This window comes from Aulonocara stuartgranti, assembly GCF_965226115.1.
Source record: "Aulonocara stuartgranti genome assembly, chromosome: 1".
NCBI classification, from domain to species: domain Eukaryota; kingdom Metazoa; phylum Chordata; class Actinopteri; order Cichliformes; family Cichlidae; genus Aulonocara; species Aulonocara stuartgranti.
In genome coordinates, this window is record NC_138939.1 from 14342724 (window position 1) to 14369995 (window position 27272).

Here is a 27272-nt window from a genome sequence, read left to right on the forward strand (position 1 = left end):
GGCCCCAGACAGTAAACACTGGCAAACATTATGGAAAAATGTGGTTTACACCACTGGTTGACGAGTGGTCGCTTGCAGTCACTATGTAAAATTGGTCAAACAGTGGTATGTGACACTAGACTGAAAATCCCTTTATAATTCCTTGGTTGCAGGGGTTTTCTGTTGTTTATAAGGAAGGTGCAGACTTGTCGGAGATGAATGGTAGTGAATCTTTGAGGCAGTCACCTTCAAAGCACAATCTGTGCCTTTTAAAAAGGGATGTTTTCCATTTCTGGTGTGTGTCACACATTTTCAAGTTTCAAGTCACTACTGCTTGGTGAATCGTTGGCAAGTGTTTGCAGGCAAGTTGGTGTCTTCCATACAACCACAGCTATCTGCTAATGCTAATGACCAAACCGATTTTCATCCAGCAAAAGCCAGCAACCTGCAGCAATCACTTGCCAACCAGTGCCAGAAAGCAGTGGTTACAAAGGCCTGTGTGATTGAGGCTTGCGCTGGTGCAGAAATAAGACAATGCCAAATTTGCTTTGTTTTTACTCTATGCACATTTGAATAGATGTATTCCCTCCAAAAAGGGAGGATATATGTGCTTTTCTTGACCTTTTGACAAACTCTCTTACCACAAATGTTTTCAGATCTTTTTTTCTCTTTTCTTTTCTTTCTGCTTGAGCACTTCAGTGATCTTTTGCCACTTTTGCCACCTGCTATAGGGCAAATGACTGGGGCCTATGGTCTCAGTGCTTCACTGTGCACAAGTGCATAGAACAGACACACAGGGTAGTAATAATATGTGTATTTTTGTGTCTATTTAATCTTGATGGGATGTTTCATCTGCAGACGGCTATCACAGCTGGCCGCCTTATTGTCTGGGTGAGACTGATTGAGTCAGTGAGTGAAAGTGTGTGTGTGTGTCTGTGTGTGTGGGTTTTTTTTTTTCAGTTTCGCTGTTAGTCTGCATGCAGGTGTGTATACCAATATACAAGTTTTTGTTTACTTATTGAATAACAAATGTATTTTTATATATCATTATATTTTATATGTATATCTATATAACCACTATAGAGCAACATGGCATTGTGTACATTTGTGTGCATTGTGAATGTGTGCTGTCCATCAAGCCACACACATAGCCGTACCAAACCATTGGCTTGGTTGCTGATGATGACATATGAGTTCCTGGCCCTGGTAATGGCTGTTAAATCTCATAATTACACGCTTCTTTATTGCAATGCATAATGACCCCGCAGCACTATTGGACAATTAATTAAGATTTTCAGCCCAGGCTTTTTCAGGCCCAGATGAGGAGGTGGAATGAGGTCTAATGTTCTTGTCTTCAAGCTACGACATTATGGTATGGTGCTGTAGGAAAGAAGGCTCTGTGTGCATCCGTTTTCATCTTTGTCTTTATTTCAGTCTTTTTAAGTCGCTCTCTCATTCTCTCTGTTCTCCCTCTCCTCATTGCTCCAATTGTTGAGCCCTTTCCTTCGATGCTTGTCCTCAATGATGATATTGGAGACCATATCTCTAATCTGTGAATGGTAAATTAATCCCTGTGGAATTTCTGGGGTCCTCTCTCTATGAACAGCTACGGGGGATTAGGAAGATAAAATCAACACAGCCTTATAATCTCATATACTGACACAAGGCATGTACAGTACAGGGACCATTGTTTTAAAGCCAATGGTCAGCAGGTTTCTACTTCTTTATACATCAATAGTGCTTAACAGAAAAAAAAAGTCTGTTTCATGACCGTTAAAATTTTTTACCTCTTTTGAACTCTGTGTTCTTACTGGATATATATTTACGTACTTTTTAAATAAGCATTCATTTTTGCTGTTTGGACAGACAATGGATTTTTTCCAGAGTGTTGCAGGATATTGTTTTGAAAAGATAATCCACCAAAGGATCAATAGACTGTCACAAGTCGTGTAATTGGACAAGCTGAGAGAGTAAATTCAGCCAAATTAGATGGATAGATTAAGTTGGTGGCAATTAGGAGAATAACGTAACAAAAAATAAGTTCAGTTGCCTAATACAATTTCATTGAAGAATGAAGAAATTCATATATAAACACAAGTAATATTTACATATCTTACAATTTCAACATCGTAATCATTTTTGTCCGTGAAAGTGTTGATCAGCAGTTTTATATGTGTTTTGAATTTGTGTGTGCCATGTGCAGACATAGTGAGTTGGTGTGTAAGCTGCTCAGCTGTGTGTTGACATGGTTCCCCTGACAAATTTGTGCTCACATGCACATCCTCACAGACACACACACAGAGTGGTCATTCCTGCCGTCATGAGCATTATATTGATGGGAGGAAGGAAAGGTAGAGGGTGAGAGAAAGATAGATGGACACAATGAAGAAAAAGTTTTTAAATAGGCAAATGAGAAATATAATCTTTGACAATATTGCATAAAGTTCTCAGCATTTATTTCTCCAAGAAATTCTCAAATAGAGCCGACCTCTGTCACTTTAGCGGTGCTCTTCATTCCCTGTGAAGTCAAGAAGGCTTGGCCCTGTGGAACTTGCAGTGTACATGCACACATACACACTCCTTGACATAGCCCTAGTGGAGCTAGAAGTGGGTAATTAAAATGTAAATATTGATATTTTATTATTTGAAATGGCTCCACTGCAATGCTCTTAATGTCACTCCATCTGTCGTCTCCACGGAGACTTGGGGTTGCCCTCGACGACCAGCTGCCCCCACCCAAGCACCCCCAACCACGGCAACAGCTATAACACTCGACAACCATCTCTGTGTTGCAGCATTTCCATTTTGGGTCTAATTAAGTGTTAAATATTAGCACCCGCAACCACTGAGGCAGCTCGCACCACACACATACACACGCTCACGACACTCATCTCCACTACAGCAATGGTAAGATTTTAAGTGTTAATCTTGCAGTGCTGCTGATGGTGTCTAATGTATGCAATTAACAGTCAGGCAGGGCTGAGGGTTTGGTAATTAGCTGGCTGTTCACACTGATTAGAGGCTACCGCAACCCTATGACTGCTCTAGTCTCTCCCCCAGGCCACACGGAGAAAGGAGGGGGAAAAGAGAGGGGGAGTAAGGAAGGAGAATGAAACAGAAAAAGATATTTTAGCCAACAGCCCGACAGGGCATGAAAGTAAAGGTAAAATGATTTTGTGCGCAATATATGTATCTTAAAACCATATTTGTTATTTGTGTGTATATATATATATATATATATATATATATATATATATATATATATATATATATATATATATATATATATATATATATATCATGTGTTCTTTATTCTTTTACTAAATGTTGAAATCAAATACAGATAAAATATGGCATTTATGGCATTTAATTCTTCATTGTTAACAAAGTTGAGCCTCAATCTCACATAGTATTCAGCAAAACATGAAAGAAACAAAAGAAACAATGAATGCTATGAATATTTCCTTCAGTACTGTCATTTTTAAAAGTCTCTAAACCCGTTTTAACAGTGTTTTAATTGAAAAATACTACAAAGAATAGAACAGATCCTTTTTTTCCCACATATGTATGGTCAGGTTGAATTTGATACCAGTCACAAGAAAGGAAGGAAAATTTCTGTATTATAAAAACACACACACACACACACACACACACATTTGGTGGATTATTTCACAGCTTATCTACTTAATTCATAACAGGACAGTAACATGACTGTGTATAAAAAGAGCACCACAGAGTTGGCAAATTGTTCAATGGTTTAAGAAAAAAAAGAAGAAAAAGAAGAGGAAAAACGTGGCATTTTGTGGCTTGCTTTTGAACACTCTTGAAGACCATTAAGCACTATTATTGCTGCTTGTATAGGAGCATTGAAATCTTCTTATGCAAGGTCCAAAATTTTGGATTCAAATAATTTGGATCAGGCTTGGCTGACTGAGGTTTAGGTGAAAAGGTTTTTTTGTTGTTGTTTTTAGTTTTTACAACTTTTGAATGTTGGTTGTTACGGGATAAAGATATGAGGCGGCTTGTTATCAATGCACAATTCGAGCGCCTGATCCATATGTAACCTGCTGTGAAGGCACCAATAACAGTTGCAGGGAATTTTTTCACATTTTGCAACAACCGTCACCTGAACGTCACAAGCTTATTAGAGCTGAGAGTTGAAAGGTCAAGGTCACTGCAAGATCTAGAAAAACAGATACTTAAGTAACTTAAGAATTCATACACTAATATCACATTTTATATTTATATTTTATATTGAAAAGGTCAAATGTGAACTTCAATTTGGAATCATGAATTCTTCATGCAGGTTACATTACAGACAATGTGATTCTGAGCAGGCATGGATTTAAACTACCACACGAGTTTGATGCAGTGACATAATTTTGACAGTGTAAGATATGGCTTGACTTGTGCGCTTAAATTGCGCTTCCATATAATGTCATATCTAAACATGATGTTTTGATAGTCCAAATAGCCGGACACATATGTGTGTAGGTGAGTATGTGTCCTGTGTGCGAGTGTGTCTTTAAGCCCCTCTAAATTAGCTGGTTCTCTGGGTAGATTTGTTTCCATCTCGTTGCGCATCTCTGTGTAATTGGGTCAGCTGGTGGATGTGTGTTCATTTGTGTGTGTGTGTGACAGCATTTGCCAGTGTGTATCTCGTGTGCGTATATCTTGTGTGTGTTGTTTCAGCTTGGCCAAAGCCATCACAGGGGGTCCGTGTTCATTTTGGCCGGCGTCTGGCCGTATGGTACAGAACAGTTTGAGATGTACGCACGCACACATACACAAACGCACACGTACAAAACACCACAAGGGAGCACTTGCATTGCACAGCATGCAACAATGTGCACACATTTAAACACATACAGAAAGTGGAATGAGTGAGCGCACGGGAGCCACATAACACAGTGTGCATACAGAACAACACACACACGCAGGGTAGCGATGTGCTGGTAACTGTGGGAAACTTCACGTGTCCTCATGCAATCTCTATCTCAGTGGGCCAGTAGACTTAAATCTGTCCCCTGCAGAACACAATACGTGCACATGCTGAACATAGACAATCCACTATTCCCTTGTCACCAACAAAGCACAACTTGTTGGTAACAGAAAACAGTTAGCAACGCAGTTCTCGCTCAAGAAAGATTCGCTTCACTATGTCAGATTATGGTGAATATGCACAATTTGGCAGTCTTTTTGAAAAGAAATAGCTATGTCTCCAATTTTCAGCAGTTATTAAGATAACGTTTTTTTTATTTTACGTGACCTTCTCTTTGTTTTGCACAGGTTTACACTGTTGCTCCAGTGTTGGATAGCACATTGTCTACACTGGCGTTACATCATTTGGGTTTCTTTTTACACATTTGTTGAATGATGAGCTTTAGGTCATGACTCCCTAATTGCAGGGAAACACTTTTTGCAACTTGAAGGCAGTTTTCTTAAGTCTGTGAATTGTTTCTATAACATGGATGTTTCCTTTTAAATTTGTCCTGAGGCAATGATTCAAAAGGATCATTTGTATCACAATAAGCAAGTGTTAAGCACATTCAAGGGCCACTGCAAGACTACAGAAGGACAACGGATACAAAGCTATTTGTAACCCAATGGGACTTTTTAAAAGACATTCTGATACCAGAGCACTCAAATATTCGCCAGCATGAACTATTTTTGAAAGAAAGTCCGAAATTTTAAGGAAAACTGAATTTCATTTTACATGACAACACTTGAGAAGAGTTAAATTAGTTTCCATATTCAATCATTCTATAATTCTCAGGTGATTTTTTTTTTTTGTTTTGGGGGGGGGGTTTAAATGTGTATAAAATACACCTGGTCCTCCTGGTCATTATTTAAGTAATACACACGGCTGGTCTGCAATTTGGCCTATTTTGTCCAGGGCTTTAAATCTATTCATTCTCACCAGGACACAGACCCTCTTATGCTCAATTTAGAAAATAAAATCAAGTTAATTCAACAATAAACTTGTTTTATATGTATTTTTTTGTATTAATTATGCAGATATTATTCAAAGTGGAGCCCCACACAAAATGATCTTTAAAAAATGTAAAAGAATTGTCAGAGAACCTTTCAAAACTACATTATATATTCAAGCTATTAAGTCTGCTTGATTAGAGCTCAAAATTGTTCGCCTGTTTTGCTTCTATGGACAAAAAGACACACACACAAAAAAAATCAAGACACCGCCACTTAAATGGAAAGTGTCCCATTTAACCTCTTAAGCCCCAACGCCCCCTGATATGGGGGCAAAAGGCAGGAGATCAGTTAGGCTTGGGGCTAAAGAGGTTAACCTGGGTTACAGGATGTGAATACTAGTCATGCGTTAATAACTGGTTACCAGATCACCATCACAACCGGTTTTCACACCTGTCGGAATACAGGCGCGGAGAATAGGCGTGTTGATACTTCAGTTGTCGAAGATGTACATTGCCGTCGTCATACAAATACACCGACTCATATGCGCGTACACTTCTCGGTGTATATACACAAGTATATGGGCACCCATAAGCGTCACAGTCTCTTCTCACTGGTTTCCATTTGCCCTGTAACCATGCGAAAGCAAATATAGGCCTCTTAGATATGTGTGTTCGTGTGCATCTATGGAGCAACTGGGGCATGAGAGAGGGCTATCTTATGTCTGTGTGTGTCTGTGTTAGACTGTTGTGCAGTCTCGGGTGTAAACGTGCAGTCAGGACTCATTTGGCAGACAAACAGGCCGCAGGGTGGCTAGGGAATCGACGTGTGTTTGTGGGTGTGTTTGTTTTTTATGCGGGTATCTGATAGAGAAAAGGGAAAAGGAAAGAGTGCACAAGCAAGAGGTAGAGGTTAAGTTTGCATGACTGCACTGTAGCCTCTTTCTGTCAGTGCACACACATAAGTGCATCTGTACCGTCATAGGTTTGTTCTACTTTAGCAGACCACCTATACACAAATACTAACTATAGATAAGATTAATATCCAGCCCAAAACTTGGTGTTACCAGATGGAAGCAGTTATCCAGTAATAATTTTATACGGTGCTGTTTGAAGTTCTTGCTGATATTTTTTAGGCAAATATTTCAACTTTGTTGCAAACGGCAAACAACATCGACACAAACACACTCATGCTAACTCACACAGTATGAGATGCCTTATCAACAATGGGCAGAAAGGAAATGTAATTAGAACCAAATAAGAAACCTTTTGTCAAGTGAAATCACAGGTATGAAAGAAAGGTCTCCACCCCTCCCACTACCACCACTGCCGCCCTTCTTTCTAACAACTCACCCCCTTTTACTTTCTTCTCTCTTCCAACTCACTCTTTCTGATACACTCTCTCTCCCTCTCTCTCTCTCTTCCCATCAATATCTCTCTCTCTCTCTCCATCATCAGCACTAAATTCCCATTGATGTTTCTTTTCTTCTGTTGTATCGATTGCTTCATGAGAAGGAGGGGAGGAATGTAGGAAGGGAAGAAGGGAAAGATGGCGTTATCTGTTAATTAATTTGTCCTGAAGCCGGCCGCCTATTAATCAGACAGATAAGAGGCATTGGATGGCTGAACGGCGCAGACAGGCTGGTGGGGAGGGAAGAGGGAGAGGTACACACACCAACGTACACACACAAACACAGACAGAGATACGCATGCAGAGTCCCGTGGAAACATGTATGGGAATGTATGCATACACACGGAATGCAAATATGCTGATGAGTTATGTACAAATGTGCAGTTTAAGCACACATATATTCACACAAGGACAAAAAAAATTTCACACACTGCACAAATCTGCTCACACACGCAGACACCATCCTGATAAAAATCATTGATGTGCCTCAATAAGAAAAGCTGCACTTTCAGCTCAATAAATTAATCACTGTGGTTTTAATTATTGGTGTTTTCTGTGTGTGTGTGTGTGTGTGTGTGTGTGTGTGTGTGTGTGTGTGTGTGTGTGTGTGTGTGTGTTGCACACATCTGTACACCTTATGTATCATTAGGAGGATAGAGGACTATGCAAACAGCACTGTTAATATACAGACACTTATACAGACACTTTCCATATGAAGTTGACATTCACGGTATATTTGTGTATATGTGATTCAGTGTGTATTCTTGCATTTGTATGTTTGTGCCCACTTCTTGAGCCTTGTGTGCTCCTGTTGGTCCTGGACCAGATGCCACCAGAGGGAAGTGCGCAAATTGATGGAAATCTTAGTTCTGCCCTGAACACCTGAGTACCAAAAACACACACAAAGACAATTTAAAACCCACAACCAGTGACACCATTAAATGATATTAACCCCTCACTCATCTCGCCTTCTCTTCACTTGACCCCAGGGTTGAACAGATTCAATAAGTGTATGTGTGTTAATTTTAGCAATGCCAGTGCATATTTCCCCAGCCCACAATGAGTGGTGAAGTCCTAAGTACCCCCTAAAGACATCTGCCTCTGTGAATAAGGTGTGTGTGTGCGTGTGTGTGTGTGCACGAAGACCCCCCCTTAAGAAATTCACCTCTAATCCCTTCTGATGATTTCATTAAGTAGAAGAAGACACTGCCAGTTGGCAGTGATACTGCTCCCTTCACTGTGCCGTGTGTGAGTGTGCACGTAAGAGTGTACGCACGTGTGTGTGTGTGTATCAATCATACACATTTGGATTCTTTCCAGTTTGTTTCTATGCGTTCATGTTTATGTGTATGTGATATGAAGTGTGTGTTAAGAAATGTTAACAGTTGTAGATTGAATGAATTAGAGCGCATTACAAACAACAATAGCCTGCAACCTGGACATAATGAGACGCCTGCCATTACCAATCAACAAACTGTGAGATAAGAGCCCCTAATGTACATGCATGCGCAAAATACCAACACACACTCTGGCGCACCTAACATCTCAAGAGGAGGTTCTTCGCAGCAGATGTTACTGAAGAAATAGCTTCCTTCGCATCTGCCTGCTTGTCCTGGCATGATGCTTCACTCCAACACACATACACAAACACACAGTGGAGGGCTGCAGCGAGGTCTGACAGGTGTGCTTGCATGGCAAACTGTCTTTGCCTTGCCTATGAAGGCTCACGCTCACAAACACACACACACAGGCAGACAGGCAGGTGTGAATGGACAGGTGTGTGAGGAGAGGACAGCTGCGAAGAAAGGTGTGAGCAGGCAGGTGTTCCATTAAAGAGACAGACAGAAAGAGAAAGACTAAGAGGGATGGACCGCAAGTGAAGTGAGTGTAATCAAGAGATATGGCATGAGGAAGCAAAAACATCGCAATCAAAAAGCATCAAGCAGAAATATGAATCGTGTGTGTACGCACTGTCTGAAAAGAAATGAGTGAATGAAAGAAAGGTGAAAAGAGGTTCACAGTCATAGACAGACACTGATAGGTAAAAAGGAGACAGACAGATATACGTAGACATAGGCAAATAGGCAGACATGGATTGACACCGAAGAAAGCAGGAGTTTTGAGGCCATAGCAGCAGTTAGTGTGTGTGTATTTGAGCGGCGTAACAGCGATGGCCAGCATTGATCCTTGGAAGTTGTGGCAGGGAAAGATAAGGCCCGCCTTTCCCCAGAGAATAGCCCTGGGCATAAGAGGAAGAGGAGGAAGAGGAGAGGAGGTGGAGAACTCTAGTCAAGTGGATGGATTGAGGTTGGCCAAGAAGGGAGTGAAGCTGAGTCTTGAACCTAATACTAGCTCAAACACCTTTTAAACACAGCTGTTTTATTGCTTTTGAGTTAGTTCTGCTTTAAAAAATAAATAAATCCCAAAACAAAACCCACGTTAGAAAAACACACAGGATGCATTTTCCTCTTCGCAAAGGTTATATTTACTGAATTTTATTTTCTTTCTGAAAGATAGACTCCTTAACTCTTTGGTTTGTTCGGGTGGAAAAATTAAATTAACAATCTATGCTCTTGCTTTTCTTTTTGTCTCAATGTTTACCAGGTTTTTCCACGCTGTCTCTGGCAGACCAGATGAGTCTCCTACAGAGTGCATGGATGGAAATCCTGATCCTACGCGTTGTCTACCGTTCACTGCCCTTTGAAGACAAGGTAAGCCTGTTTGTTTCTTGGGCTCAAGTGGCCACCTCTCGTAATGCATAACTCTAAACCGTAATGCAATCTATCCAAAGGGACTGACTTATTTTTGGAGTCATTCTCAAGTGGACATTTAAGAACATGCCAGTAAATCCAGTTCTTCTGTTTTGTCTCTTTGTAGTTGGTGTATGCTGAGGACTACATAATGGACGAGGACCAGTCGAAATTAGCTGGACTTCTGGACCTGAACAATGCCATCCTTCAGCTGGTGAAGAAATATAAATCTATGAAACTAGAGAAGGAGGAATTTGTCACTCTCAAGGCCATTGCTTTGGCTAACTCAGGTTGGAATTTGTTCACTCTCAGCTGATATTTTTGTCTGTCTCCACATTTGTGTTTTACTGGTGGAAGAGTTAATCCTAGGATTCCCAATCCCATGGGGCTCATTTGAGCTGAACTATCAGAGGACCGATTTCAGTATTCTGCATTCAAACAAACACACAACTGTGACGCAACCATGTTAACACATACTCTACTAGTCAAAAGTGTGTCAAATACTGTATGCATACATAGAAAAACACATGCTCAGTGCAAAAATAAAAACGTGTTTTTTAGTTGAACCTCACCACAACACAACGTGCCAATCCTTTTTGCAATTAGCATAGTCGTCTCTTCAGATGCCTGTTAAATAAGGTGAAATCATTAGAACCCAAAATCTGTCGATAAGGCCCCCTCTCTGATGTGTCCAGCTGCATCGACAGCTGACTGACACACGCGCACACACACGCACTCTCTCGCACACACACGCCTTCTTCCTCCCATGACCCGTCTTTTGAACTTTGTCTTGGAAGCTGGCCAGCTCTTCAGTACTCTTTAATTACAAGGGGGGAGCTGTCAATACAATGTGTTTAAATGGGAGAATGCAACGAGAGAGCTTTGAATAAGGAGGGAGGGGCCTTTTGTTCTGGTTGTGCCACTAAAGGCACGCATACACATATTTACATCCATAAATGTTCCTAAACTTTCAAAAAACATACATCTGGTTATTAGCACTCAGTGAAACATTTGTGTGTGCCATTGAAAAATGTTTGCTTACACACATACTTAGATACTGCTCTGCACATGCAGAAAATATTGACATGTTCTTCCTGTGGGCTTTGTGTGACAATCAATCTCTTGCCGCTGCTTGTGTGTGTGCATTTGTGTCCATCCATGTATGTGTTTCAGTTATTCTCTGAATACTGCTTACTGGAAGTTAAGGAAATTTATTGGTTATTTCAGCTGGACAACAGAGTTAAGAATCATTATTATTTGGCAAACATCCAGTACATGGACAGGAAAATCTAATAGTAATAATATTTCATTGTTTTACAAAAGGAAATGGTGCTGACATTAGTCACAATGGCTCATTCAGCGATATTCTTTATTTTCCATATTAATTTAATGCTCCCATCTATTATATATCACAAAATACCGTCAAAGTGCAAGAAAACATCTTTCGCGGGGCTTTATATTCAGCTATAATATTTTGAACTGTTCCTCTACATGTAAAGGCTCATTGTTTGCATAGGATTTTATCAACACATACCTTTGGTTTATTTTTGTAATTGCCTTTTTGTTTTCTTAATGTTCCATTTCGACACTGGCATGACGTGAATTTACTGGCCATGTAAACGGCCAGCTACAGCATGCTCTTCATTATGATGGAAATGTCAGGTTAGTAAACTCTGTCAAAAGCAGACATCGCTCTTAAGAAAATTCACATTTGAAATCGTCATTCTTTTAACTAATTGAAATTGAAATAGCTGACAGCCAAATAAGAACTTTGTATCATTGCCCAGACTCTCGAAATGCTCTTCAAGACAACAGAATGCTAGCATTAGCATTTTGAAGGGCACTGACACTAATTAATTCACAGGATGCTAATTGTGCATTAATGAAGCCAAGCCTTAAGAAATGTTAGCAAACGTGCCCCACATGTAAAGAAAGCTAAACTAGCCATGGGAAACAGGAGGCACATGTGGGGGTATGTGATTGTGTGTGTGTGTGTGTGTGTGTGTGTGTGTGTGTGTGTGTGTGTGTGTGTGTGTGTGTGTGATTCATTTATGTGCGACTGTGAATTGTGAGTTCCATGTTAACATGTTCGCTTTAACAGCCTTATGTACTTGTGCTCATTAACGTCTGCTGTTTTACTTGTGAGTTTACTGCGGGTCACAGCACAGGCAGAAGCCATGTCTACCAGCTTAAATACTAAACACACAATGCTAATCAAAAACAACGTGAAACTCATTAAACTGCAGTTTAGCTTCTGCCTATTCACTGCACAGCCCATTACAAATTCAAAAAAAAGAAGAAAAGGTTGGGGGGGGGGGTCTCCTCCATTCTGTATGGCATTAGCAGTCAATACTAATGTCATAATGACTTTATGGAATAAGTCTATATTTACAAAGTGGTACTGTATAAGTAAAAGTTAAATATATGGTCATATTCTGTATATACAAAAAGAAATATCAACTTAACCTTAAACTTCGTTCCCCTGCCTCATCAATACCGTTAACCACTAAGGAAAATATCATCACAGAGAAAAGTTTCTAAAAGACTCAGACCAGTGGACCACAAGTAGAATATCTGAGGACCAATAGAAGCTGATTTTTCTATTGATCCTCACAGAATCCGACCCACTGACCAGTCTGGTCCTGCATACTGATGCATGCATTATACTCGATAGATCCAGCTCAGTGTATTTGATTGTGCTAGTCCGATTGTGTGCACATCTGTGTGTATGTGGCTTTGCAGGCACATTTTATGTTGATTTTATTTCTCTGAACAATATAATTTATATATTTCATACTTGTTCCAATTCCCATCTGTGCACGTGGATGATGTGAGCATGTGTGCCTGGGAAAGCTAGTGTGTTTAACAAGTACCCAGTGGGAAGTATTTGGTTGAACTGCAATATCCTTCACTAAAAGCTTCCACCAATGGCAGGCAACAAAAGCACATACACAACACGAGACCTCCAAACAGCTAAAATGCTTCTGCTTAGGAGTATATGCATGTAGTTTAACCACTTGTATAACTGACTTTACAGATGTAAAAAAGTAAACATATAAAAGTGAAGTGTATAGCACACAGTGGACTTAGAAGGTCATTACAAAAGATCATACTGTGTTAATGTAGAACTCCACGCAGCTGACAGAGCTTACATGGAGAGCAGGCATCAGACTGTGTCATCCTTTCTGTCCACACCTGCAATGTCTGTGTGTGTCTTTACACACCCAATCATATGTCTAAGCAAATCAAATGTTTTGTAGGTGTGTGTGGGGGTGGTGTTGTTGGTAGGTGAGTGGGGGAGCGAGCTATCAATAGTTGTCTTGTGATTATTATTTAACATGCATGTAGCTATTGATCGTAGACATTGATCGGAGGTTGGGAGCTAAAGGCCAGCTCACATTAAGACCTTGCCTCCCTTAGGGGCAATATGGAGCATTATTATTGAGGGACATCATCGGGCTTTACTGCCACTGCTAAAACACACCTTACATGCCAGCTCAAAGAGAGATTACAGATGTGTGCAACCGCATACTCCTTCAACTCCCTCCTGCACCACCATATCACCCCCTACACACACAGACACACACAAACTCTCATGTGTTCCTTCATCTCTTGATCATTCTACAAGTCTGTCTGTTTTTTTCTCCACCCACTTGTCTCTTTGTCTGGCCATTCATCACTCCCACAGATTTGCACTTTGAAGGGAGGGAATAAAGGGAATATATAAACCCTGTTTTTGGATTGTTTTTTGAATCTTTGTGTGTTTAAAAGTACTAAGGAATAGGGCTACATTTGTAACTGTTCCTTTAATGCCACTAAATCAGGTTTTTGCTAAATGCACAAAGTATTTCTGCACTTTTTACAGTAGGCATGGAAATCATGAGTCGATAGAATTTATATTGATAGTATTTTCAGCCTGCACCTGTGATGCTCAGGAATATTTTCACTTTGTTTCTGCGTAGATGTTTAGTTTAATCTTTAGCACTTCTCTCCCCTCACTCACAGCAGACAATGGTGGCACGGATACAAGTCTACACTGCTGAAAACATCTCAGAGAGTTGTGGGAGAGTTTTGCAGGATCTGCTTCACATTAGCAGGCTTGACTTACTTTTAAAAAGTCCACTTTTTCATGCAATATTTCTTTTTTATCAACAGCAACAAAACAGTTATGTCACATTTCCCACTTTGGTTGAAATACAGTTCAGTAGATGTGGATATTATTATACAAAATACTTCAAATTTTTAGTCATACATTGTCTGTCCTCTTACTCCAGACTCCATGCATATTGAAGATGTGGATGCAGTACAGAAGCTCCAGGATGTGCTTCACGAGGCCCTGCAGGACTACGAGGCTTCCCAGCACCAGGAGGATCCCCGTCGGGCAGGCAAGCTGCTCATGACCCTCCCCTTGCTCCGCCAGACCTCCACCAAGGCTGTGCAACACTTCTACAGCATCAAGCAGGATGGCAAAGTCCCAATGCACAAACTCTTTTTGGAGCTGCTGGAAGCCAAGGTCTGAGGACAGGGACTAGATGGAAGGACAGCTAGAGTCTGATCCACCTGGGCTTCAACTCGAACTCTGAACATCAACTTTGAATGACCTCTTGCTCTTTTACGCGCACTCTCACAGATACATGCACACACACACTCTCACACACACACACAGAAATAGGAAGTTTGTCTGCTGACACATTTCCCTATAAATAGACGCTATCCAGACCTCTCACCTGAACTTGAAACACCACGTCTTTGACAAAAGGGTGTTGACTTGATGATCTTTTTTGGAGGAAGACGGTGACAGACTGTGTAACTCCCATTTATCAATGGAAGACGATATTTGCTAAGAGTAACTTAACAGTTCTCGCAGTGACTCCAAACACTGACGATGACAAACACTTATGCATTTAATAACAATTAGGATGTTATTAATGACAAACGCTTAAATGAGGACACGTTTAAAAGACACTGAACAGTCTTCTTTTTAGCTCTGAGAGACTGTAAGACTGCACTCGTGTCTCCTTTCCCCCTCCTGTTTCCCTCAGAGTTTTTTAGCGTTCAAGAAGAAGACGAGTGGACAAAAAACGAACACTTAGGAGGTGTTAATGACATTTATTGTTGAAGTACATGTACAATGAAATTTGAATCAATGGACAGAAAGAAAAGAAGAGGAGATTTGCCCTGCCAAAGAATGGAATCATCCATTCAGAGGATGCCAGCAAACTTTACTGTCATAACCCAAAACCATTTCTGTTTTGATCTGCCAGTGGTTTTCAGTCCTGGGCCTCAAGAGTACTGCTGGTTCTCTCTTCCTGTAATTATTAAATTGTTTTCTGGGTATTATGAAAACCAGCAGCGCTTAAGGTTTTACGGAAAAGCATTGGAAACAACTGCTTTAAACTCTTTCTGGTTCTCCCTAAATTCAATTTCCTGGTTTCCCATGACTCCCCCGCTTCAAGTACAACTTTACTGTTTGCTGTATTTGCTGACGACTGGTCATCCTGGCCTCTCAAACCTGTCTTGCCATAATATCAATGTCTGTTCACTTGGCAAAGCTAAAAATTGTTTCATATATTCTAACCACATGAGGTGTGATTAATTCGCAGAGTTTAAAAGTATACATATGACTTCTTAGTTGCTAACAACAGAATACAATTTGATTGAAACTTCATAAAATTGTCAAAGATACATGGCTAACAAACAAATGTGGGCTGAGTTCACATTCTGTGTATAGTGTATAATCGATGAAAAACACCTCTTGTGTTCAGACGTGTATTTGAACAATTTTTAGCAGTTTTGTGGCCCTGATTTGCAGCTCTTCACATACCAGTCAGTAGGGATTTAAGTCTATCAACGTGCCATTAGTAGTCCAACCCAAGCTCATTAGCCACACTCCAAAAACTCAAAAGTCTCACCTCTGTATTACCCTCCTCATCCCGTTGTGTTCACGACTACCAGCTCATCTCCTGTGTCAGTACAGAGATATTCTTGTGACTCATTCAGGGAGTGTAGGGGGAGCCGCAGTCACTCGGCGCAATTCAAACCAGAAGGAAAGGTGTGCTGACAAAACTGACTGAAGAATACGTATTGTTGCTTTAAAACTCCTCGATCTTTTTTCTTAATTTCTACCTTGAAAATAATCTTAGTGATGATACCAATATTAGGGTTGTAAATAATTGTCATCCTGTATATGACATATAACATGGCTTTGTTTTTGTTATTAATATTGTCTTCTTAAAACTGAATCAATCAATATGTCTTTCCTTTTTTCTATCAGCTTGACCACTTTCAGCAATTATCATATATATATATATAAAAATATAACAAGTAATAATGTATTAACAAATCAGCGTTTATCTTAGAAACTCTGAGCAATAGTGGTTTTCAAGGAGGGGTTTGTGTATATGGACTAAGTCTGCAATATTAACATTACATGCCAGTCTTAAATTCGGGAGAAAGGGGGATGAGGATTTGGAGGAGAATGTGTCGCTTCTCTTTCTCTCTGTGTAACTTGCCATAAGCTATTAGATAACAGTCACTGGGCATTTCCTTTCATGACCGTTAAGAAGAAAAATACAACCCAGGAATCTATTCACTTAAAAGCTGTGTAAAGGTTGCAACTGGGAGAAGTAATACAAGCAAATAAAAACAAAAAGATCCAGCATCCAATTTGCAATTATCACCTTCTGAAGTCCGCACCTTTCATGTGACCAGGCTTTTTTTGCATTGACATTTGATCTGATTGAACCAGGATAATTCTTGTAGTGAAAAAAACACTTAGATAGTACACAATTTTCTCTCATTTGTGGCTTGAGGTGCAATTCTTTTGGACATGTGACTGAGTGTGGGGACCATGAGAGTACCTTGACTAAATTTAAATCTTTGCTGAGGGGTACAATGGTGCTAGCAAAATCAAAATGTCCTGTTACCTCACTACCCCATTTCCTGAAACACTTGATTTTTTTTGAGGAGTTGAAATTATGAAAGCTTTTAGCCTACGTACAACAATTACCGTATTATGTCATTTAAATCAGCTTCTGTATAAATTGATCATGGGACGCTAATTACCTCAGCTGAATACAACAGTAATTTATATAATTTAACATTGATCATTTGTAAAAAAAAAAAAAAAAAAGAATAGGTAATGTTGCTTGTTAAAAATTCTGACCCTTTCTGAATTTTAGACAAAAAATGGAAATGCTGAGCTGACAGGCAGCTGTCTTACAAAGAGACACTAATTTTATGGTTAAGTAAAACTGCATACAGTGTGGTTGAGTTATCACAGCTTTAACAGGTAAAAAGTTGATGGATTTTTTTTTAAATATATATATATATATTTATGCACTTTCTAAAGCCAAGTAAGGATGCCAAAATGTGTATTTTACATGACAGCGTAATCTAATATAAAATGGCAACTTGTCACAGCTGAGGAGTGCTGCAGTTTAAAAGTAGTTGATCTCTAACATCACACTTTCAGTATCAGCCATCAGTATTATTAGTAAGGGGTATTTTCTCAGCCTTCTTAAACATTGTATATTGTAAATTATACAGATTATAATTCTAACATAAGACATTTTATTGGACACAAAATGAAAAAAAAAATGGAAAAAAAATGTAGTTCAACCTGTGTGTTTCATGTTTGCTGTTTTTTCTATCAAGGAAAAAAATCTCTCTTTGGTTCATCTCTTTTTCTTTTAGGTCTTTTTTTTTATGTTTGAACTTTTTTCTCCTCTGATGAGTCCTCTAAGGCGTTGCTGTGTACTTTTTCTTGTGGTGATTCCCGTTCTTGTGCTGTGTGCTTCTTCTTTAGACAACACAGAGTAGAGTAGAGGCCATGTTGTCTATCTGTCTGTCGGATCAGTCCGCCGGGGGTCTGGGCACCGGATTCTCTCACAATGAACCGAATCGTATATAAGGCTCTTCTGCTAGAAATTTAACTAGACCACCAGGATCAAATTACAGTATCCATCTTTACCAAACTATACATAAATAATTAAATATTTAGTATCTAAATGAAGAAACACCTTAACAAGTATTTAAAAAGGGATCATTTGTGTAACTTTCCTGTAGATTGAACAGTATATTGTATATCTTTAGGTTAAATAAAGCTGAAATGAAAAGGACATTTGAGTAATTCAGAACTGTAGGTGACTCTTTTTTGATAAACTCGCTGTACATAACTGCCTTCCATACAGCTCAGCGAAGTCATTATCTTTGCTGTTTTCAGGCAAAAAGAGAAAATACTAAACCAATTTTTTTTTCGTCCCTGTTTCCTGGAAAATATCTTGCTTTACAATAGACAGTGAAAAACCTGTGTGGCTTGATGGGAAAGACATGTTTTAAGAAACATGTTTAATTAGCACTCGCTGCTGCTCTTTACCATATATTCATTGCATTGTGGGGCACCAGGTTTTGCAAAATTCATATTGAAACTCAAATTTTCCCCAACTTGAAATAACATGTGATTACCCTACCTGCTAAAATAAATTTCTGGATCCATACGCTGTGATGCAAACACCATGATTTCAAATATTCTAGTGTTCAACAAAGGTTTTAACACATTTTTAAAAACATGATTATACAGAAAAAAAGGTTTCACAAGTAGGAATACGCGATATTTTTATGGTCAAGCTTCGAATTGCATAACAACAAATGTATTTTGACTGTAACATAGAAAAGTGTCCCCCTGGAAAAAAGGATGGTATTCATTACCACCAACTGTACATTATGCCACATACAACAAATGGAAGAAAGGTGCTCTTTTTCTTACTCTTGTTTTCTGTTGCTGTTTATTTCTTTGTCAGTTGCCCAAAAATTGTGCGTACTCCTAAAACAATTCACTAAGAAAGCTGTTCAAGTGATTAATGCAAAGCTGAATCTGGTTAGTAACCACGTTTGACATTCATATTAAACGTGATTCACAATGATGCCATTTTATTTTGTTTACTGCTGTCATTTCAGATGACGAATGCTAAATTTGACCAGGAAAAATTTTTGGAAGGGAAACTATGTATTTTGTCCAGAGGTTTTGATGTAATCTGCTGCTCATAGCCACAATATGATTTAATTGTATTTTTTCTTCTTGTTAAAAAGCAATATTTTGAAGACTGTACAATTATGAGGCAAGTGTTGCACATGTCGGGTCATAGATCCAAATACTAAATAATCTATTAGAATGATTCTGTCATTAGTGTTAACAAGGAAAGGCAAGGAGAAGGAAGGAGCAGCTGGGTTTTTGCAGAGCCACTGGTACAAACCATTTGAGCTGTTTTCACTTTGGACATCAAGTTATTGCTCTAATATGGATCAATTAGTTGCGACCACTTCACGTAAACAGTAGATTAGCTTGAACAGAATGATGACTTATTGAGCCACAGTAACAAAGCAGGTTTGTCCACTTTCCATGGCTGCCCCTGAAAATTGCACATAAACAGTGTTTATCTACAACTCTGCAGTGTATGGTCATTTAGTTGTATTTAGTCCCCAGGTGCAAACGCCACCCGTGCTGCAGCTTACCCTGCAGCCTGAATTTGCAAACATGAAGAATATATTTAAGAAAGGGAGAACGTTTGGGAACATTTGGATGAAAGGGAAGAACAAAAAGACCCTTGAGTGGTGAAGAAGAGTTGATGAAAGACGTCCCTGTAGTGTTATTTAAAAACATGTCCGTAGGTTTTAGATGTGCTTCACATCATTAAATGAGAAAAAAAAAAGACAAACAATTACCTGTATATTTTTGTGATGTGTATCATACAAGTGTGCTCAAACAATAATGTCCATTCGTGTAAATGTATTTATTTCACATTGTATATATTGTTCAATGCAAAAAGAGAGACCTATGATTCTGTAACTTAAACTACTATGGGTTAAAACATTACATGTGTTACTCCAGACTATGCCTTTCAGGATTATTACAGTAGAGCAATATCAATTAAAAACCAGGCTTCCAGTTTTGACATCTGTCTTGTGTCTGATTCCTGATTCTTAATCTTGTGTCTGTTCCTTGATTGTTTTATACACACAGCAACATGTGCATTTAAGCACGTAGACAGCCAAGCATCAGAATAAGCTAAGAAAGATTGATTTAAGTGAATTTCTACATGGCATGGTGGTGGGCACCAGACAGGTATATGAGTATTTTAGAAACTGCATATTTATTGAGATTTTACTACACAATCCTCTCTAGGGTTTATAGAAAATAGTCCAAAAAAATATCCAGTGAACCGCAGCTCCCTGGGCTTCAAGCTGATATGGAGGCAACAATAACTCAAATAACTACTCATAACTTGTGACCAAGGTATGCAAAAGAGCATTTCTGAACAGTCAGCCTTGAAGTAGATAAACTACAGCAGCAGAAGACCACACTATATGCAACTAAGAACACTAAACTGAGGCTACAATTCACACAGTGTCACTAACATTTTGGTGGTGTTGCATCATGGATCTGCAGCCGACAAATCTGCAGCAACTGTGTGTTCTGTCTGCTGTCATGTCAATAAGGACTAAAATCTCTGAGGAATTTTTCCAGCACCTTGTTGAATCTATATCATTAAAAATCTGTTATGAAGGTAAATCAGGATCCTCTAGTTACAAAAAGAAGTCTGGATGCCTAAAAATAAAGAAATCCCCCACTTCTCACTTCATTTATTTTCTCAGTAAACACTTTAAATGTAAGGTCTCAATCATAAGTTTATAGCCTTGTTTATAGAATAGAATAGAATAGAATAGAATAGAATAGAATAGAATAGCCTTTTATTGTCATTGTACATCTACAACAAAAATATGGATGGTCCACACCAACTGTGCAGGAACAAAATTTAAATACTAAGACAGCATGAATAAATAACAAACAGGAGAAATATATACAATCAATTGGAATATATACAAAACAAGAAAAAGGGACACATTGGAGAACAAAGTGCTTGGAAGTAGCGTAAAGGACTTGGTCTTAGTATAGTCTGTATGTTAGTGGCCTGAGTGATGAGGTTACTCAGACCATGGCTGAGACCGGTGAGTGTGGGGAGACAGTGTTTGTTACCAGTCCAAATGGCCCAGGGAAAGAAGCTGTTTGTGAGTCTGGAGGTGCCGACCAGAGGGCAGCGGGTCAAACAGGTAGTGGGCGAGGTGCAAGGGGTCACCTGTGATGGCCCTGGTTTTTCTGAGACAGGAGGATCTGGTGATGGCCTCCAGGGGTGGCAGAGGGCATCCAGTGATTTTTTGGGTGGCGTTAAACACCCTCTGTGCAGCCTTCCTGTTCTCAGTAGTGGCCCCTGCGTACCAAACACCCACGCAGAAGGAGAGCGTGTTATCCACTAAGGAATGGTAGAAGGCCAGCAGCAGCTTCCAGTCCAGGTTCTTCCTCAGGACACGGAGGAAGCGCAGTGGATGTTGGGCCTTCTTTACCAGTGCATTTGTGTTGCGGGGCCAGGTAAGATCAGCAGATATGCATAAGAACTCGTAAGAAGTGACTTCTTACGCATGTACCAGTGTCTTACATGATGGCTTCGTCTAGTCAACCAACACCATCCTCATGTAGCTCTTCCTGTTCTTCCAGATGGCTCACCACTCTGTGAACGGTGATGTTGATGGCATCTTCCCAGGACTGAATTGCTCGGTAAGCAAACTGGTGGGAGTCAAGGGAGGGGGGTAGACAGTCTCTGATGTGTTGACACACAATCTGCTTGAAACACTTCAAGGCTACAGATGTGAGGGCTATAGGTCTGTAGTCATTGAGGCTGCCTATAACAGTCTTTTGGGAATGATAGTGGAGACTTTCAGACAGGTGGGAACGGTGGCATGAGTCAGGGAAAGTTGTTGTCTGTGAGGAAGCCCTCTATCCTCCTCCTGTAGGCCTTCTTGGCCTGTTTGATTCCCTCCTCAGGTTCGCTCTGGCAGTGCTGTATAGAGACCTGTCCCTCAGTCTGAAGGCTGAGTTGTGAATTTTGATCAGAGCCTATACTTCACTCGTCATCCAAGGTTTTCAGTTAGGATGGTTTCAGTCACTGTCACATTGTCTACACAGCACTTAATGTAGAAAAGGACAGACTGAGTGAAGGTCTCCAGGTCTACTGTCCCATTAAGGGTAAAATAGACAAAGAATTTTACGTTTTTTTGTGGGGGAGTTTTCAAAAAACCAAGATAACGCTACCAAAATACAAAAGTCAATATCAAACATGACTGACAGCAATCAACCTTACAAGTTATTACATCAGAACTTAGATCAAACTAGTCAACTGGAGTTCCACAAGAGGAAAAATCTAATCCAGTTCACAAAGACAACAAAGAAGAGGACACAAAGATTGTTGCCAGCATCGCTCATGGTCGGCCCTCCACTCTGAAGTCCACTATGGTCTCCACTTTAACTATCTACTAGACAGATTAGCTAACTGTCTTTAAATATTGTATGTAGAATGCTATGTACAAGCTCAAAAACGGTGATCTTCACAGTAGAACATATTTGTTATTCAGAATCAATATCATCATTACAGTAACGATGATAGCACTTTTTAATGTTACAGTCTGATGAAGTACAGCATTACAAAGTCACTATCCTTTGCAATTGTCTTGCTTTGTTTTAAATTGGATTGAAGTGTTTTGCTGAAAGGAACTACAGCAGTGGCAGCAGCAAGGCAAGGGTGGCATTAATATTTAATTTGGCAAACACTATTTTATCCATCCTCTAGTGTATTAAAGAATCTGAGAACAACCTCACATTTTAGAACCATAGACCACTATCATCCATTACAGAGCTGCTTTTTGTTACTAATCCCTAAAAATAAGAAAAATGAAATATAAAAAAAGATAAAGAGTGATAGAAAGGCAAAAGCAGGGAGAGTAGGAGGAGGGAAGAGAAAGTAGTAACAGCTTGCTTCTGTGGGTGGCTAACTACTGTCCATTCTGAATGGCCAGATCTGCTCTTGCCAAGGGCGCTACACACACACACACACACACACACACACATGGATTAAGACATGCTGTGTAAGAGTAAAAAACAAACATAAGCTGTCAAGATTGCATTTTTTGTGAGTTTTAAATCATTAGCTTCTGCACTTTTAAACTTTTTTTTTCAGACATTCTTTTTTTCTTACTTGTCCACCATTACTTCCTTTTATTCCCTTTCTTGTTGTCACATTTACACCTCTTAGTTCTCTGTTTCTAGCTCTCTAGCCCCCCCCCCCCCCCCCCCCCCCCCCCCCAATAGCCAGCAGCAGTAAATGGGATGCAGAGGCCAGATATTTAATGTAGCAAAGAGCCATGAAGCGTTTTAAGAAGCCTTTTCCTAACAGGGGGAGCCCTGACCTGCAGGCAAATATTTTTCAACCAGATGACATAAGAAGATATTAGTGGAAAGAGACCGATATATTTATTTCTTTTTTTTCTTCTCTCTTTCTGTGATTTCCTCTTGTGCTTTTCTATTTGGGCTGCTGCCTGGTCATTCAGCCCACTGCACATATGTTTTATTTTACTTGCTTTTCTTTTGGAGTTCATTTATTTTATTTTATCTTTGATTCATTATTATGATACGATAAAAGCTACTTGAGCATTTCAGCTGCCGAGGGGCTCTTATCGTTAACCTTGTGGAACGCATGTAAGAGTGAGTTCCACACGTCGCATCGCTAATGGCCAACTTAACTCCTTTCTTCTCCTCCTCCACCTTCTGGCTTCATCTATATCTTTCCTGCCATCTCTGTCCTTTTGAAAGTGCTGTTCATCTCTTCATCATGCTTCTTCACTACCTCCTCTTTTCCCTCATAAACTCCTGCTGTATTTGCTTTAAACTCTTTTTTTTTCCCTATTTTCTCAGTTTAGTATTCACATTGGCTACTTTCTTTTTCTGTGCATGAAAATAAAACTCAGCATTGGTCTGTTTTACTCTGCTCAGCATAACTGACTAATAAATGACACAGGTTTTTTGAGACTGTTGAACTTAAGCTAAAAGGGGGCTCTAACCCTGATCTGTCACTGTTGATAACTGTGATAAGCTGTGCTTTTTTCAGCACTTTAAAGCTCAGCTGTCTGTTAGGACTTTCTCACTATAAGTGACTTGTCCATTGCAAACATTTTTGGGGGTCCCACTGAGTTAAACTTTCAGCCCCATTTCATTTGCCATTTACCTGCATAAAGTTTCACTGTTATGCTAGTGATATACAGCTATAACTGCCCATAAGACCTAATGACACCATTAGTCTAGACAGTTCTAGAAAGTGCCTTAAAGATATGAGGTGTTGAAAGTTGCCAGTATTTGCATAATGCACATTTTACTGTAAATGGGTACATTTGAAAAAATGGACACTGGGACTTAATGATTGAGAAAATAGCTTGGTCGTAGTGGCAATATTAATCAAGTACAGAAACACTAACATTTTTTAAGATTCAAGGTACAGTTCATTGAATCAATATTGCAAACTCAAGTTTAACCCAGTGAGATAACCTGTGCTGAAGCTGCAGAGGAGAAAGAAGCAAATCCTGTGCCTTTAGATGTCTATAAATGTTATTACACACACTTCTAGTGTGTACAATACAAAATGACTTGAATGTAAGTATTTCCATATTTCCATTGTGCATAAATTTATTGTTTCTGGACAGTGTTTGGGTTTTTTTTAAATCACCTTCTTGTGCACTCATACAACTTAAGTTTAGCCACCATTAGCTGTCCCCAGCAAAATGTCCCAAGCAGCAAGTAAAACACGATGGCTGGGTGACGGTGAGGAGGAAGTGTAGCCCTAAATAGAAGCCCCCAGCCCCCGTTTATGTCTCTCGTTTTTCCTCACTTGGCAACACACTGGCTGAGGAATAAACTCTGTTGACTGGCAATGTTTTGAGACATGTGAAGCTAGAGACACCAGCAACCATAGTGAATTGTCTTCCAGGGAAAAGGGGAGGCAATGCTGAAGGAAACCTGAAATTCCATAAAATTATGAATCACATCGGCAGTAATAACATCCATTTATGGCAATCAGAGGTCACTAAAATGTATATTAAATCTGTGTGTACCGTTGCCAAAACAATGTCGGACACTGTCGCTTTCTCTGGTCCACTTGCCAGTTGGACCAGGAGTGACATGTTTAGCTGCATGTTCTCTCTAAACTGCTGTGTGTCCAAAACATTATATGGGCTTTATAGACAATTGGGAAATTTTCTGAAGAAAACCTGGTCTTGTGTGGAGTCCTCGAAGCACAGGCTAAGGAGAGGCAGTAGCAGCAATCTTCCACTCCAACTTATTAATCAACCAAAGACCCAGTTTTAAATGAAGAAGAAGAAGAATTCAAGTCACTTTTCTTTCAGAGCTCCTTAGATTACCCTGACCTGGATGACTGAGAACCTACACAGAGATTACAGAAACAGCATTAGTGAAGGTTACAAATGATCTTCGTATGGCCTATGACAGTGGACTCATCGCTATGCTTGTCCTACTAGCCCTCAGTGCAGAGTTCGATACTGTTGACCCCAATATTTTATTACAGCGATTACAGCATGCTCTGTGCTGCAGTGTTGTGAATAATACCACTAATAGATTCCTGTTTGTTTCCATAAATGGAGAGTCCTCTTCAAACACTAAGGTTAATTATGGAGTTGCACAGAGTTTCGTGCTACAACTAATTCTGTTTACATATCACACATTTTCACTGCTATGCAGATGACACCCAACCTTATCTATCCATGAAGCCAGATAACACACATCAATTCATTAAACTGCAGGAAAGCCTTAAAGTCATAAAGACCTGGATGACCTCTAATTTCAAGCTTCTACATTCAGATAAAACTGAGGTTCTTGTACTTGTCCCCAAAATCTTAGAATTATGGTATCTAACTAGATGCTTTGGGGGCGATTGTAGCTCAAGAGTTGGCAGTTCGTCTTGTAATTGGAAGGTTGCAGGTTCGAGCCCTGGCTTGGACAGTCACGGTCGTTGTGTCCTTGGGCAAGACACTTCACCTGTTGCCTACTGGTGGTGGTCAGAGGGCCCGGTGGCGCCAGTGTTCGTCAGCCTCGCCTCTGTCAGTGTGCCCCAGGGCAGCTGTGGCTACAATGTAGCTTGCCATCACCAGTGTGTGAATGTGTGGGTGGCTGATTGTGTAAAGCGCTTTGGGGTCCTTAGCGACTAGAAAAGCGCTATACAAATACAGGCCATTTACCTTTGTCTCTAATCAGAGTGTGACAAATCTTAGGTTTTGTTTTTGATCAGGATATGCCATTCAATGCGCATACTAAACAAATATGAAGGAATGCTTTCTTCCATTTGTGCAATATCTCTACATTTAGAAAAATCCTGTCTTAGAGTGTTGCTGAAAAACTAGTTCATACATTCATGACTTTTAGGTTTGACTACTTTGTTATTATCAGGATGTCCTCAAAAGCTCCCTGAAAAGCTCCTCAGTATTCACTCTGTTGTTTCTATCCCCAGTCTGCTGCTTGTTTCTGTGTTTGTTTATCTCTGTCTTTGTGTCAAGCTTGCATGTCCTTGTCCGAGTCTTGGTGTGCATCCCTCATCCTGTTTTATGTTGACAGTTCCTCAACCCATGCACACTGCGTTTAGTTTTGCTTCCCCTAATTCGTTATGCCTTATTTGTCCCTCCTGTATTCCCATGTGTCTACACCTTTCCTAATCACCCTCATGTGTATATATTGTGTCAGTTCCCTTTGTCCCTCGCTGGAACGTCAATTCTTCTCCCTCCATGTTTCAGGTTTCAGGTGTCATGTTTCATGGTCCATGCACACAGAGATCATGACCGTTTCACCCATACAGGCTTCTCTTCAGTGACTCCCTGTTAATTCTAGAATCAAATTTAAAATCCTTCTTATCACATACAAGTTCTTGAGTAATCAGACGCCAGTAGAGCACTTCTCTCTCAGATTGCTGGTTTGCTTTTAGTTCCTGGGGTATTTAAAAATAGAATGGGAGGCAGAGCCTTCAGCTTCCAGGCCCCTCTTCTGTGGAACCAGCTCCCAGTTAGGATTTGATTTGGAAAGAAACTTAAAATGTTATCCCCATCGAGGCTTGTCTCCTGGTAGGGGAAGACCTTGTACCTTTTCAGAAATCTGTGATTTATTTTCTAATGTGGAAAATTCAAGTATCACAGTTACACAAACTGACTTCTATATGCAGACCTCATACTGGAAATTTTAGAGGGCTTTTTGTTGTGTTTGAGAAGAAGTCTGGATGTGATTTTCACCCCCTAATCTAGTAACAAGCAGGGTAGGTCTCC

The 27272-nt window shown here is 39.8% G+C and overlaps 1 protein-coding gene across 6 annotated transcripts in view; it reads left to right on the forward strand.

Annotated features, from left to right (window-relative positions):
• The window catches only part of esrrga (estrogen-related receptor gamma a), a 172598-nt gene extending 152575 nt beyond the window's left edge, over positions 1-20023 (forward strand). For all 6 annotated transcript variants that reach the window (XM_082541505.1, XM_082541504.1, XM_082541500.1 and 3 more), the window contains 3 exons: positions 9925-10031; positions 10198-10360; positions 14345-20023. In XM_082541505.1, coding sequence (XP_082397631.1) covers positions 9925-10031; positions 10198-10360; positions 14345-14589 — 515 coding nt within the window. In that variant the 3' untranslated portion in view covers positions 14590-20023. The remainder of the gene's footprint in view (positions 1-9924; positions 10032-10197; positions 10361-14344) is intronic.
• The last annotated feature ends 7249 nt before the right edge of the window (positions 20024-27272 follow it).